The sequence below is a fragment of the Aspergillus fijiensis genome, assembly GCF_003184825.1.
Source record: "Aspergillus fijiensis CBS 313.89 unplaced genomic scaffold BO72scaffold_53, whole genome shotgun sequence".
Lineage (NCBI taxonomy): Eukaryota > Fungi > Ascomycota > Eurotiomycetes > Eurotiales > Aspergillaceae > Aspergillus > Aspergillus fijiensis.
Window position 1 is genome coordinate 169,503 of NW_024469029.1, and position 11,466 is coordinate 180,968.

General features: G+C 53.1%; 4 protein-coding genes across 4 annotated transcripts; 1 reads left to right on the plus strand and 3 right to left on the minus strand.

The window, feature by feature from the left end:
• Positions 1–93: 93 nt before the first annotated feature.
• BO72DRAFT_385750 (aldo/keto reductase) lies at positions 94–1,478 on the minus strand (the record flags this gene model as incomplete). The annotated part of the gene is made up of 4 exons (XM_040941599.1): positions 94–387; positions 494–1,139; positions 1,216–1,346; positions 1,398–1,478. 4 exons carry the CDS (start codon positions 1,476–1,478, stop codon positions 94–96), a joined length of 1,152 nt encoding a protein of 383 aa, XP_040798029.1.
• Positions 1,479–2,256: 778 nt separating this feature from the next.
• On the minus strand, positions 2,257–3,849 carry BO72DRAFT_499509 (multidomain presynaptic cytomatrix related protein; the record flags this gene model as incomplete). Its single annotated transcript, XM_040948842.1, has 7 exons — positions 2,257–2,387; positions 2,446–3,147; positions 3,217–3,270; positions 3,322–3,512; positions 3,572–3,581; positions 3,641–3,716; positions 3,769–3,849. 7 exons carry the CDS (start codon positions 3,847–3,849, stop codon positions 2,257–2,259), a joined length of 1,245 nt encoding a protein of 414 aa, XP_040798030.1.
• A 1,823-nt stretch (positions 3,850–5,672) lies between these two features.
• Positions 5,673–7,141, minus strand: BO72DRAFT_471189 (uncharacterized protein; the record flags this gene model as incomplete). Its single annotated transcript, XM_040947077.1, has 6 exons — positions 5,673–6,158; positions 6,224–6,524; positions 6,584–6,645; positions 6,709–6,858; positions 6,925–6,991; positions 7,050–7,141. The coding sequence occupies 6 exons, from the start codon at positions 7,139–7,141 to the stop codon at positions 5,673–5,675; spliced, it is 1,158 nt and encodes a 385-aa protein (XP_040798031.1).
• Positions 7,142–9,625: 2,484 nt separating this feature from the next.
• BO72DRAFT_385718 (purine-cytosine permease family protein) lies at positions 9,626–11,216 on the plus strand (the record flags this gene model as incomplete). Its single annotated transcript, XM_040941595.1, has 4 exons — positions 9,626–9,913; positions 9,970–10,080; positions 10,136–10,248; positions 10,313–11,216. The coding sequence occupies 4 exons, from the start codon at positions 9,626–9,628 to the stop codon at positions 11,214–11,216; spliced, it is 1,416 nt and encodes a 471-aa protein (XP_040798032.1).
• Between the last annotated feature and the right edge of the window lie 250 nt (positions 11,217–11,466).

Below are 11,466 nucleotides of genomic sequence, written 5' to 3' on the forward strand. Positions count from 1 at the left end.
ACTCACAACGCGACAAAAACTCCATATTTGCACACTACACACATAGACTATGTACACATTTAGGCCTCCACCACCCACCAGCCAGCGCTGTACTCACTCCTTCCGCGGCCTCACAGCCTCCTGCGGCGCCGGCGCATCGATATGCGCCGCCCAATTGGTCAACGAGATATCCGCGGCCGTGAACCCGACGTCGTACTTGTCGTTGCCGCCGAACAGCATCGTGTTCGGGAACCCGGGGTCGAAGGGGGCGGCCAGGTCGATCTCCCGGATCTCCGCCTTGGTGAGCTCGACCTTCAGGGCGTCGATGTTGGCCTTGAGGTGCTCGACCTTCCGCTGGCCGACGATCGGGTAGATGTAGGGTTGTTTGTAGCGGAGGTAGGCGAGGGCCTGGATTTGGAGGAAGTCAGTCGGGGGGTTGCACACACACAGAGACACACAATATACAATGAACCAAGAGGGAAAAGAGAGCAAAAGGCAAAGAAAACAAACTCACAATTGCATAGAGATTCGTCCCCTTACGCTCGGCAACCTTCTCCAACACCTCCGAGATCTTCAGATCTGCCTCGGTGGGCTTCGAACCCCGCCCGGACCCCTCATGCTGCTGCCGGGCCTCGGCGGAGCGGAACCGGCCCTGGCCCAGCGGGGCCCAGGGGGCGATCGCCATGCCCTGGTCGCGGCACATGGGAACGATCTCGCGCTCCATGTCGCGGAAGCCGGCGTTCCACTTGCCCTGGTAGACGGCGAAGGGGCGCAGGCCGTGGGCGCGGGCGTAGTCGTTGGCCTTGACGACGACCCAGGCCGGGGTGTCGGAGACGCCCAGGTAGAGGACCTTGCCGGCGGCGACGAGGGCGTTGAGCGCCTGCATGACCTCCTCGACGCCCGTGGTGAAGTCCCACCAGTGCACGTACAGCAGGTCGATGTAGTCCGTCTGCAGCTTGCGGAGGCTCGCCTCAACGGAGACGCGCAGCGACTTGGCTGAGTTGCCCACGAAGTTGGACTGCAGCGGCTCCGTGTCGAAGTGCGCCGTCCGGAACCCCGTCGTGTACTTGGTGGCGATCACCATCTGGTCGCGGTTGTTGCGGAGTCGCATCCACTCGCCGATCCAGGTTTCTGACTCTTCGTACTGGTATGCGTTGGCGCTGCGAGGGCTCAGATGTTAGTAATCGAGGGTGTAAGAGGAGGGGATGACGCTAGGACGGACGAGAAGGCACCCACGTGTCGATGAAGTTCCCGCCCTCATTGAAGAAGTAGTCCAGCAGAGCGAAGGTGTCCTCTTTGCTGCATTTGCCCATGAATTCCGTCCACGCCTCTCCAAAGTTCATTGCTCCCAAGCATAGCGGTGAGACCTGTCGAAGTTCAGCTTCAGGGCCACGATGAGTTCAAATAATAGTCCTTACCTTGACACCGGCGGTGGGAGAGAGAATCTGGTGGTAGCCAAGCAGGCTCTTGGGCTTCGGGGCAAGTGGAGCAAACGACATGTTGTCTAGATCTGAAGAAATATATGTGGAAATATAATCAATTGAGATGAATGTTCAATGATAGTGTTGAGCCGAGTACAGAGAGCCCAAAAGCACGTATATATACCCTTTGGACCCTAGGCTGCAGAGGATTGCGAAAGGGTCTTTGACATGGCATGACGCAAGAAGTGTGGGGCCTAGTTTGAGTTATCGCCGAGATGTAAGTCCTGTTCCCATCGCCCATCTTGCAGCTTAAACTAGGGTGTAAGTGCGTAGTAGTCAACGGCTGACCGAGCTCTCATGTTCTTAGTAACCGAATTCAGGACTCCGCTATTCATAGGGCTTCATGAATATGCAGAATGATGGCAGGGCCCTGGAGTCCGTCGAGCCAAAGGAAGCTCAAGCTCCTGGTTCTTATCTCCGTCGTGCTGACAGCGCTAGTCCTGATCTGAAGAGGTCGCGATAAGCCCCCGGCTTCCGCAGGATTTAAGCTCAAGCCCGGCGGAGATAAGCACGGTGATTGTATTGAGTGCCCCCCCGAACAACGAACGAGGAAACTCCTTTGGGTAGGAAGACGGCAATAACAGCTCGAAATGACACTTGTCATGATTAGAACAGCCAATTGAAATCAGTGTATGTGGTAGTCGAAGAACCGAAATTGATCATTCTGCATTCAATCGAGATTATACGAAGAGACATTGGTAGATTTGAATACACCCAATCTGCTGATAGAACCTTTCCTTGAGGAAGTCATTTGGTGCAAATGCTGAGGGAAAAAAAAAAAGAGAGAGCTGTAAAGTCATAACCCTGATCCAGGCAAATAGCGACTTCGTAAGGCCTGGCTAAAAGTGCTCATGCGGCTTGCCATTCCTCCATGCTGCATATTGCTCATCAGAGCCTCTTCGAGCGCCGACTGCGTAACGCTGGCATCTGTAGTTGGGCAAGAATTTTAGCATGCATCCAGAATCCGTGAACGCACAAAGCTTACCATCCAGGTCACTAAAGCTACTTCCCATACTAGGCGTCCCATCGCTGGTCTCTCGACCCGCAGATGCAATCGACCGCCGCGGACTGAAGGGGGTCAGCTCAGCGGCACGACGAGGGCTCAGAGGGCCGCCGCTTTGGTGCATATGCCGCCGGCGATCGGTAGCTGGATGCGATGCTGGGACTCCGGAGCTGACAGAGCTCGTGGATGAATCCGCGGTAGGAGACTTTCTGACTATATGGAGTTGTTCCGCGGGGCGTCGATTGGAGACTGCAGGTACGTCCTCCTCGTTCATCCGCAGCGTGGCGTTGAGATCCGAGCCTGAGGGATGGTGGGGGGTATGGGCTGGACCGGAGGAAAGGGGGAGAAAAGCTGGTGAATCATCTTCCTCCTCCCCCTCATCTCGCAATCCTGGCTTATACGTTGAGAATTTGCCGAATGGTCTGAATCGTAGTCCCCGTCGGCTGTCCACTCGCTCGTCCTCCTCGGACTCGGACTCGGACGAGCTGGACGTCAGGTCTTCCTCCTCGAGAGTTGGAGACTTTGGAATCGGAGGATCTCGTCGGTTGGCGGAGGGCCGTGGAGCATGAGCCTCGCGGCCTAGCTCTTTTGGCTCGGAAGTAGGTGGTTCGTCGCGCAACGGCTCTCGGGCGGGCTTTAGTTGATTGATGGTTGTCGTCGAGCTTGTGCGTCTGGGGATCGGGGCTTCTTGTCCTCAGCACCAGGCTTACAGTGACAAGTTGATATGGACAGTCTGTGAGCTATGCAACTTACCTCGTTGCGGCAGGGACTCCTTCTGTTGCGCCAGGCGACTTGGAGCTCTCGGAGCTTTGAGCAGTCAGCAAACGAAAACAGATCGACTCGTTGAGAGACCCATACCATTGCTTGCGGCAGCTTTAGCTTGACCGAGGGCAGCACTGCCGGATACCGAGCCGGGAGCGGGCGATGTAGACGTTGACTGCGTGGTCGGCACTTTGCGCATTTGCGCGCGCACTTGTGATAGCTGACGGTCGTACAACCATGCTGCCTGCTGGAGTAGGAACTGAAGTGTGACTTCGAAGTGATCTGCTCTGTGACCAGACAAAGGTCAGCATTTATGTGGAACTGAGGGGGTGTTATGTGTCGGTACAATGCTTTCCCTGGGTCCGTCAGCCGTTGCTGTACTTAGTATGGGGTGGAGGTTCCATAAAGGACTAACAATCTAGATCATCGCCTTTCGAGGGCCGCGAAAGGATATCCCAGAGAGCCTGATCCTTAGCTGCATTCCATTCCATCTACTGAAGTCAGCGCTTGCTCCATCTCCGATGAAATAGGCTAAATAAGTACCGGGGGAGGATCCACAAAATCCCCCCGGGGGCATGGCAGGCGGATAAAGACGGTGAACTTGGTGTCCCCGGAGTGATTCATTGTAGCTACCACCCCTGGAATATTTTGAAGTTCAGCTTAGTTGATAAGAGTGAGAGCGACAGCCCTAGATGAAGTGTAATATGGCAACAGCAACCTTGACCCACTACCGTTGAGCATATGAATGATAAGGAAGCCTCTCGATGATGGTGATGAAAGCGGTGGAGTGACGGATGCGCGCCACACGGGATGTGTTGGGCGGCATCATATCGTGGCCGTGCTCGGCTGCCACACACGTGGCGGTGCACCTGTAGAGGCAGCCTGGGAGCCTGGCTTCTAGCTAGACACCTCTACTTCTTTTATTAAATTGACAATTCTAGTGACCAAACCGGATGCCCCAGCATTGGAAGCAATTTGATCCTGATTTTCGATTATATTGATATACTCTCTCGGCCGTAACTCTATCTTTACCGACTTAGAGAAATGAACGGCGAACAATCAAGACATAAACCTCCATCTTGATGAATATACAGATTAAGAGGAGACAATTTCTTTCGCACATTACTTGGTCAATAGCATGGGGGCTTACACAACTGGCTACATTAATCCTGCTGGATATGCAATCGGAGAGGTTTTCACAAATGGACATCGGTCTATATATCTTCCACCCAGACCGATCTAAACACAAAAAAAAAAAAAAAAAAAAAAAAAAAAAAACAAAAGTTCATTTGAGAAATGATGTTCCATCCACAATGGAAGCTTCTGATCATCAAGTTAGTGAAACAACCCTTCTCAGAGAATATTACCAATATATCTAGTAAATAAATCAACTATGTAAGCTATGAGTATTTCGATCTCCCCCTCACAAGATTAGCAAAGGCCCCAGCAATTATAGACATCTGAAACCTGCTAGCGTCAGATAAGTGGGAATCTCCAAGATCCACAAGTCAAGTGAGCAGTAGACATTCTGGGAATCTCTATCAAATCCCACAGACTCGATCCTTCTTGTAGCAGGTCGAGATGCAGTGCGCGCCATGCGTTCACTTGTAACATAAATTCTCCAGCGGAGATATTGCAGCTTGTATCACTTATAGAAGAGTGGCAGCTTACTACATAGTAGACACCTTAAGCACATGGCAGAATCCGTCACCGGGACAGAATAAGCTCACTAGCCCACATGCAAAACTATGGTTTACTCCACCGGAGGGGGGATCTCGGATGTGGTGTGTGCGACCCGGTCTATGACCTGTAGCAGAAGCAGCCTATGAAGAGCTTTGAGTTGATTATTCATTGCCATTGTCGTGAGGTATTAAATAACGAGATCCTGTTTAGTATTAAATAATAAAGTCATAAAAGGAGTCAGCATCGTTCGATCTGTGCCAATCAACCTCGTAATCGCGGAGTGCGAGATTGGAAAATCTCGATCTCGGCTAGCCCACCAAGTGCAAGCTAGCCTCTCGCAGGCTGACGTACTCCCTCTTTCGCCTTACCACTGTGGACAGTGGGACTTCAAATAGTATTAATAATATTTTGACATTCCAGGATAAGTCACCGCTGATCACTGAATCGACTCCATAAGGACAGCTGACGCATCCTATTCAATCTCCTCGTGCACATGAGTAGTAACTGGGCGTGGGCCGAAGCAGCATGGATGATCGGAGGAATAAACGGACACTGTGTGGATTTGGCCAAAGCGATAGTCTGTTCTACCGGTCAAGGTGGGAATTGTAGCGGAGATAGGCAGCTGAATGAGACCCCGTTAGCTGTGCGAGAGTCTCGAGCTTGTGCTGGCCACGGTTGCTCTGATCATTGCCGGCAGTTTCCCCAACACATTCGCTTGCCTCGGTCGGTACATCAAAAGCATGCTCTCCAGCATAGCCAGCTGATCAGCTTTTCTGAATGACTATCTCCGTAGTTTTCCGAATGAACTGGTCATCATGACCGTCCGATTGGGACCATCCCCGATCTCCACTCTCCTGCGATGACCCGGCCGATTTGGTCACGCTTCCGCCCATCCCACCCATCTCAATGATGTTCTCCTCGCTCTCCGATGGTGACAGTATCTCCGTACGAACCGTGCGGGATTCGTAAATGCTCGCAAAATGTCGAGTGGAACGCGTGCCGTTGCCCGGCCTGGAACGGGTCTCGTTGGTATGAGGATTTGTTGTCCCGTATCTCGGGTCGTTGTAATTGCCCTGGCCGACATAATTGCTCGACTTGAGGAAGGAGATCGTTGATCTCGCCAGAGACCACACAAAAGGCAGGTTCGTGACGTACATGCCGATGGAGGCCTCTCGCAGGTACCAAAACTGATAGCTGGTGTCGTAGATATCCCGAAAGGTGAAATATTTGGAAGTAATAGCACAAGCAAGCTGGACACAAGTCAGAGAATCAGTCAAAAGTTTGTCGGGCGATGTAAGGTTCAAGTCGGACGTACCACCACGATGCCCATTGAGAAGACAACGATGACCGGCAGCTTGGTCTTCCACGCCATCTGCGCGCGGGCAAACATCGGGAGCATGACACAGAGAATTGCAACGTCAGAGCTAATATTCATAGCCGCTTGCACAGCCTCGTAGATACGATAAGTCGAGCAGATTTCATTCGGAGGAGGTAGGGTCCAGTAGCCGGACAAGTAAGGCCTGCACTCGAGGAATAGTACCAGCTCTGAACTGATCCATCCGCATAACGTATATATAGCACAAATGGTCACCACACGGTTTTGCCATAGATTTTTTCTGTGGTTATTCCTGTCAGGCACACACTCTGGCTCGAAGTCGATGGAAGTCTAACTTACGTGAGTCGGAAGTAGACCATCAGCATACAAGCCTTCAGTAAATAGATCGTGCAGAGCTGGCACTGGATCATGGTTGCGTTAGGTCTCACTTTGCAAATGTACCATGGTGGAAGACTGTACCATACATTTTCCGAGGCGAACTCGATCTTGGATCCTTTGACCCTCGCAGCGATCTCGGCGGCGGTGAAGGTTTCATATTCTCCAGGCTTGTATAAATTGCTTCCTCCTCCCTCCGCAATCTTGATGTTGGTGACGGCAAATGCTGTATAGAAAGCCTAGTCGGAACAATGACTTAGCTTCGGGCCAGAAGGTCAAGCCCGTCAGTCTGCAAGCAAACTTACCACCGCCGCAAACATAAGGTAATCTTCGACCTGAAACACCCAGCGCATTCTGAGCCATCGTCCATATCTGTAAGGCAAGTTAGCAATTAGCAACCAAAATGACCGAGTCAGCATCTGATACATACAATCGCACGACAAACAACAGCATTGCGATGCTGTACATTACCCAGGTGGTGACCACCAGATCATGCGCAGAGCCACCGCCATCACTGGCCATCATTACAACGAGGGCTTTATGAGGATAGCATAGTCAGGTACTCAGTATGGGAGAAATGCTAGGCAGTAACTTCTTATGAAAAGGGAGACAGAGGCGCAACAAGTCTAGAGGGATATAAAGTGCTTACAAAAGTTCGACCCACTTCAGACTGAAGAATTGGCTGGCCGCTGCAGGATTGCAATCTATTTAGTACATCCTTCATCCGCTCTTCTGGCAAGTTGCATGGCATGTACGGCCGGAGTGGTGGCGAATCAGCGTCGATGAGCGTGTAGGTAGCCGTCCCTGGCCAACTGCCGACTGGATCTAATTTTGCTGGACATCAATTTCTGACACGGTGGGCTGTCGTTGCCAGCCTTGAGCGCAGGTGCCCCCTGAATCAGCAACAGACCTGGCGGGACCGCATTTGGAATTCGCACATCAGGCACGCTGGTGGAGGAGACTGACTAATAATGACATGCATGCTGACACGCACAACTCATGCAGCATTCCAGCTGTTCGATGCATCAGAACCCATAGCCTATGTAGGGTCGACTGATCATCCATCGTCGTGTTACCTAAGAGGTCGGGGTTCTCCGTACCCAGACCCCAAGATCCACCAGGCTACTGGCCAAGTCAGGACTCAGGAGATGAATCGTGACGATCCGATCATTATTTCCCAGAAGCACCACGGTGCAGGTTCATACCCACTGCAAGTCCTTCGTTAAGGGCTGCATGTCTTGATAGGCTCATTGATTGTGGGCTGCAATACGTAGTGGCCTGTCCATCTTCTCCGCCGACCTCCACGAGTCATGATGGGAGAAGTGGGAGAACGGACGACCTTGAGTGGGATTCATTTGGACGTAAATTGAGTAGCTGCGTGTTCCTCCTCCTCCACCACAGCGTGGAACGGCAATCATAAGATTGCAGGTAGCCGGCTAAACTTTTGAGAGGCTAGAAACTGATTGGAAGTTTTGTGGCAAGTCGCAGTTCGTAGTTCTTTTCTTCAAGGCCCCGCAAGTGGCCGACTAGGACTGCAGTCGATTCGAAATAGCTGTAGCCTGGGCTCTGCCACCGTGTACTGCTTCGGCATGGTATCTGCGACGCGAATGATAGGTGGGGAACCTCCTGTCTCTTGAGTTGCTCCGGGTATCGATGCGGGTTGTCGGTCTAGAGCCAACTTCGACTAATGCAATGGGGAAAGGTGCGATGGAGTATGATTTTTAGCATGCGACTAGTCTGCCAACGTGGAGATAAATTTTGACCGTGGCAATGAACGGACTAGAGCGAAAGACCAATGATGGCCAAGGAGAGGTAGAGGGGAAGGAGAGGACAGAGAGCGACTGGAGCAGACGGAAGGGCGGGTAAACCTCCCGGTCAAGCGGGGCACGTGCTGGCTCCATACACGCTGAGGTATTGCAATGTACGTACATGCAGTACAGTACTGTACATTTGTGTCATTCCACCAAGAGGACAGTACTCGATAGGAAGCTGCTCCGACCGTGGTTTCAACCAGGCGAACCAATCAATAGTGTACTGTTGAAGACCTGGATAGCCTAGTAGTGTTCAAGGTTTCTCTACTCTCAGGCCACAAATGCGACTTGAGTTAGTTCTAATCTCAACAAATCTGGCAGCAGCTGCTATCGGAACGGCATCGGCGGCACCACTGCAGACTACTTCGAGTACCTACCGGCCTCATGGCCCAGCTTGGTCTTAGCGTCCCTCTTCGCGTCTGAACTAAATCGCACCTGCAGCAGAGCAGAACAAAAGAACAATTGCACCCCTGCTCACGCCGCACCCGTGCTATGAAGACTTCTGGAACGGGAATAAGCTAGAAGACCGGGCAGCCTGACAGGGCTAGCAAAGAGGGTTAAAGCACGAGGCGTCGATGCCTGCAGGGAGCAGATGGCAGATGGCACGCAGCATCCATGGGTCAGCAACGGGAGGCCGAAGTTAAGTTGGTTGTTAGCCCATTTCGCTAAGCATTGCTAAGCCCACCTAAGCATTGAGTGGCGGCTTGTCCCGGACTCCCGGCCGACAAAAAGTTCTGGGCGGAAAAGAAAAAAAAAATGCAAGAAAAAATCCAGACTGCCAAGATGATAAATTAATTCTGACAATCTTGTTGAACTTACTTAAACCGGCTTGGCGATGAAAAAGGAAGACTATGTCCGTCGCTACATTGATTAGAGGATTGGCTGATAGTTAACTCATTAGCTCTATAAGCAGGGTATCATATCCCTCCCAACTCCTCCGTACCTTTTTCTTCTCGTGTTCCTTCTCCCGTCATGCAGGCTGGGCCAGCTCAACTCTCGACCTAATCTTCTTATCTACTGCCGTTGCTCTCTCGGGATTCGCCGCTACCTCCCTACTCGAGAGGAACAACTCACGGCTTCTGCCAATCTCCCCAGCCCCAAGCAGTCTGAATTCAGCATGGCCGCTTCCATACAGGACGAAGAGAAGGCCATGAGAGCTTCGCTCTCTGCCTCCTCCGACTCAGGAGAGGCCAACATGTTTTCAAGGTTCACTCACAAGCTACTTGAGAAGCGAGGTATCGAGAGAGTGCCTGAGACGGAACGGCATAGTTCTGTGACCACAGCCGACTATCTCAAAATGGGCGTTCTGTGGTTCTCGACCAGTATCACGGCCAACAACGTCGCCGTCGGTATGTACGGCCCGTTGGGATATTCGCTGAGCTTTGTGGACTCTGCCCTCTGTGCCACCTTTGGCTCTTTCTTGGGGGCTGCTGGGGTGGCATACATGGCGACCTTTGGACCGCTAAGTGGCAATCGGACGATGGTTAGTGATGATGGCCTATAGCACATCGATGAAAACGCTGACAGGTGGCGTTCCAGGTCGTGGCGAGATATTTCATGGGCTATTATCCCAGCAAGATCGCCTGTCTGTTGAACATCATTATTATGCTTGGATATGGAATGATCGACTGTTTGGTTGGTGGTCAGATCGTGAGTTGGCCCTTCTACTGGGAGCATTCTAGAGCGATTGCTAAAATCATAAAAGTTGGCTGCGGTGGCCGACGGGAAGATGACTGTTGTCGTTGGTATCATCATTGTCGCCATCATCACCTGGCTGGTCGTCGTATTCGGTATGAAGCCATTTCACGCCTATGAAAGGTAAGCCCATCCATCTTATGTTCCCCATTCCCCCAAAGTCCCGGGAGTATACTGACCATCCCAGATGGGCCTGGGCGCCACAACTCGTCGCCATGTTCGTGCTCGTCGGCTGCGCCGGCCCCAAGTTCGACACCTCCATCGTGTCCAGCGGGAACACAGCGACCCTGAGCGCGGACCGCCTGACCTTCTTCTCACTGTGCCTCTCGAGCTCCGTCGCGTGGGCTCCCGCGGGCGCCGACTTCTTCGTCTACTTCCCACCGACCACCTCCAAATGGAAGACCTTCGTGTCCGTTCTCTTCGGCCTGGGCCTGTCCCTAACCTTCGCGAACCTGATGGGCGTGGGCCTAGCCTCGGGCACCCTGACGAACCCGGCGTGGGCCGACGCCTACGACACGTCCTCGGGGGCACTGATCCTGGCCGGCTACGACGGGCTCGGCGGGTTCGGCAAGTTCCTGGGGGTGATCATCGCGCTGGGCCTGATCTCCAACAACATCCCCGGCACGTACTCGGCCACGCTGGGCTTCCAGATCATGGGGAGGCACCTGGCGCGGCTGCCGCGCTGGACCCTCGCCTGCGTCAGCACGATCATCTACACCGCGTGCGCCCTCGGCGGCCGCAACCACCTCTACGACATCTTCGAGAACTTCCTCGCCCTCATGGGCTACTGGGTCACCATCTATTTGACGATTGCGCTCGAGGAGCATTTGATCTTCCGCCGGACCCGCGGCTTCGACTGGGACGCCTGGGCCGACCGCGCCAAGCTGCCCCTCGGCCTCGCGGCGCTGGCCGCCTTCCTCATCGGCTGGGCCGGCGCCATCGTCTGCATGGACCAGATCTGGTATGTCGGCCCCATCGCCAAGATGGTGGGCGCCGACGGCGCCGATCTGGGCATCTGGGTCGGTTGCTCGTGGGCCATGCTCGTCTACCCGCCGCTGCGGTACTTGGAACTGAAGAAGTTTGACCGGTGAGGCAGTCGAATTGAGGCAGAAGTCAAAAGAGTTTGTGATCTGGTTCTTTTGTTATGTGCCGGTTATTGATTGGAAGTGAAGAAACGGAAGGGAAGGTCCCCTGTTGGACCTTCTGGGCTATGTCAAGCCAAGGCGTGGGAGGAGCATTTGACCTCCCGGTTACATGATGACCCAGGCAGGGCTGGGTCCCTGACATCTACGGCTGTGCATGTGTTATGGAGTTATGTATCGCAACATGTTATTAAGATGC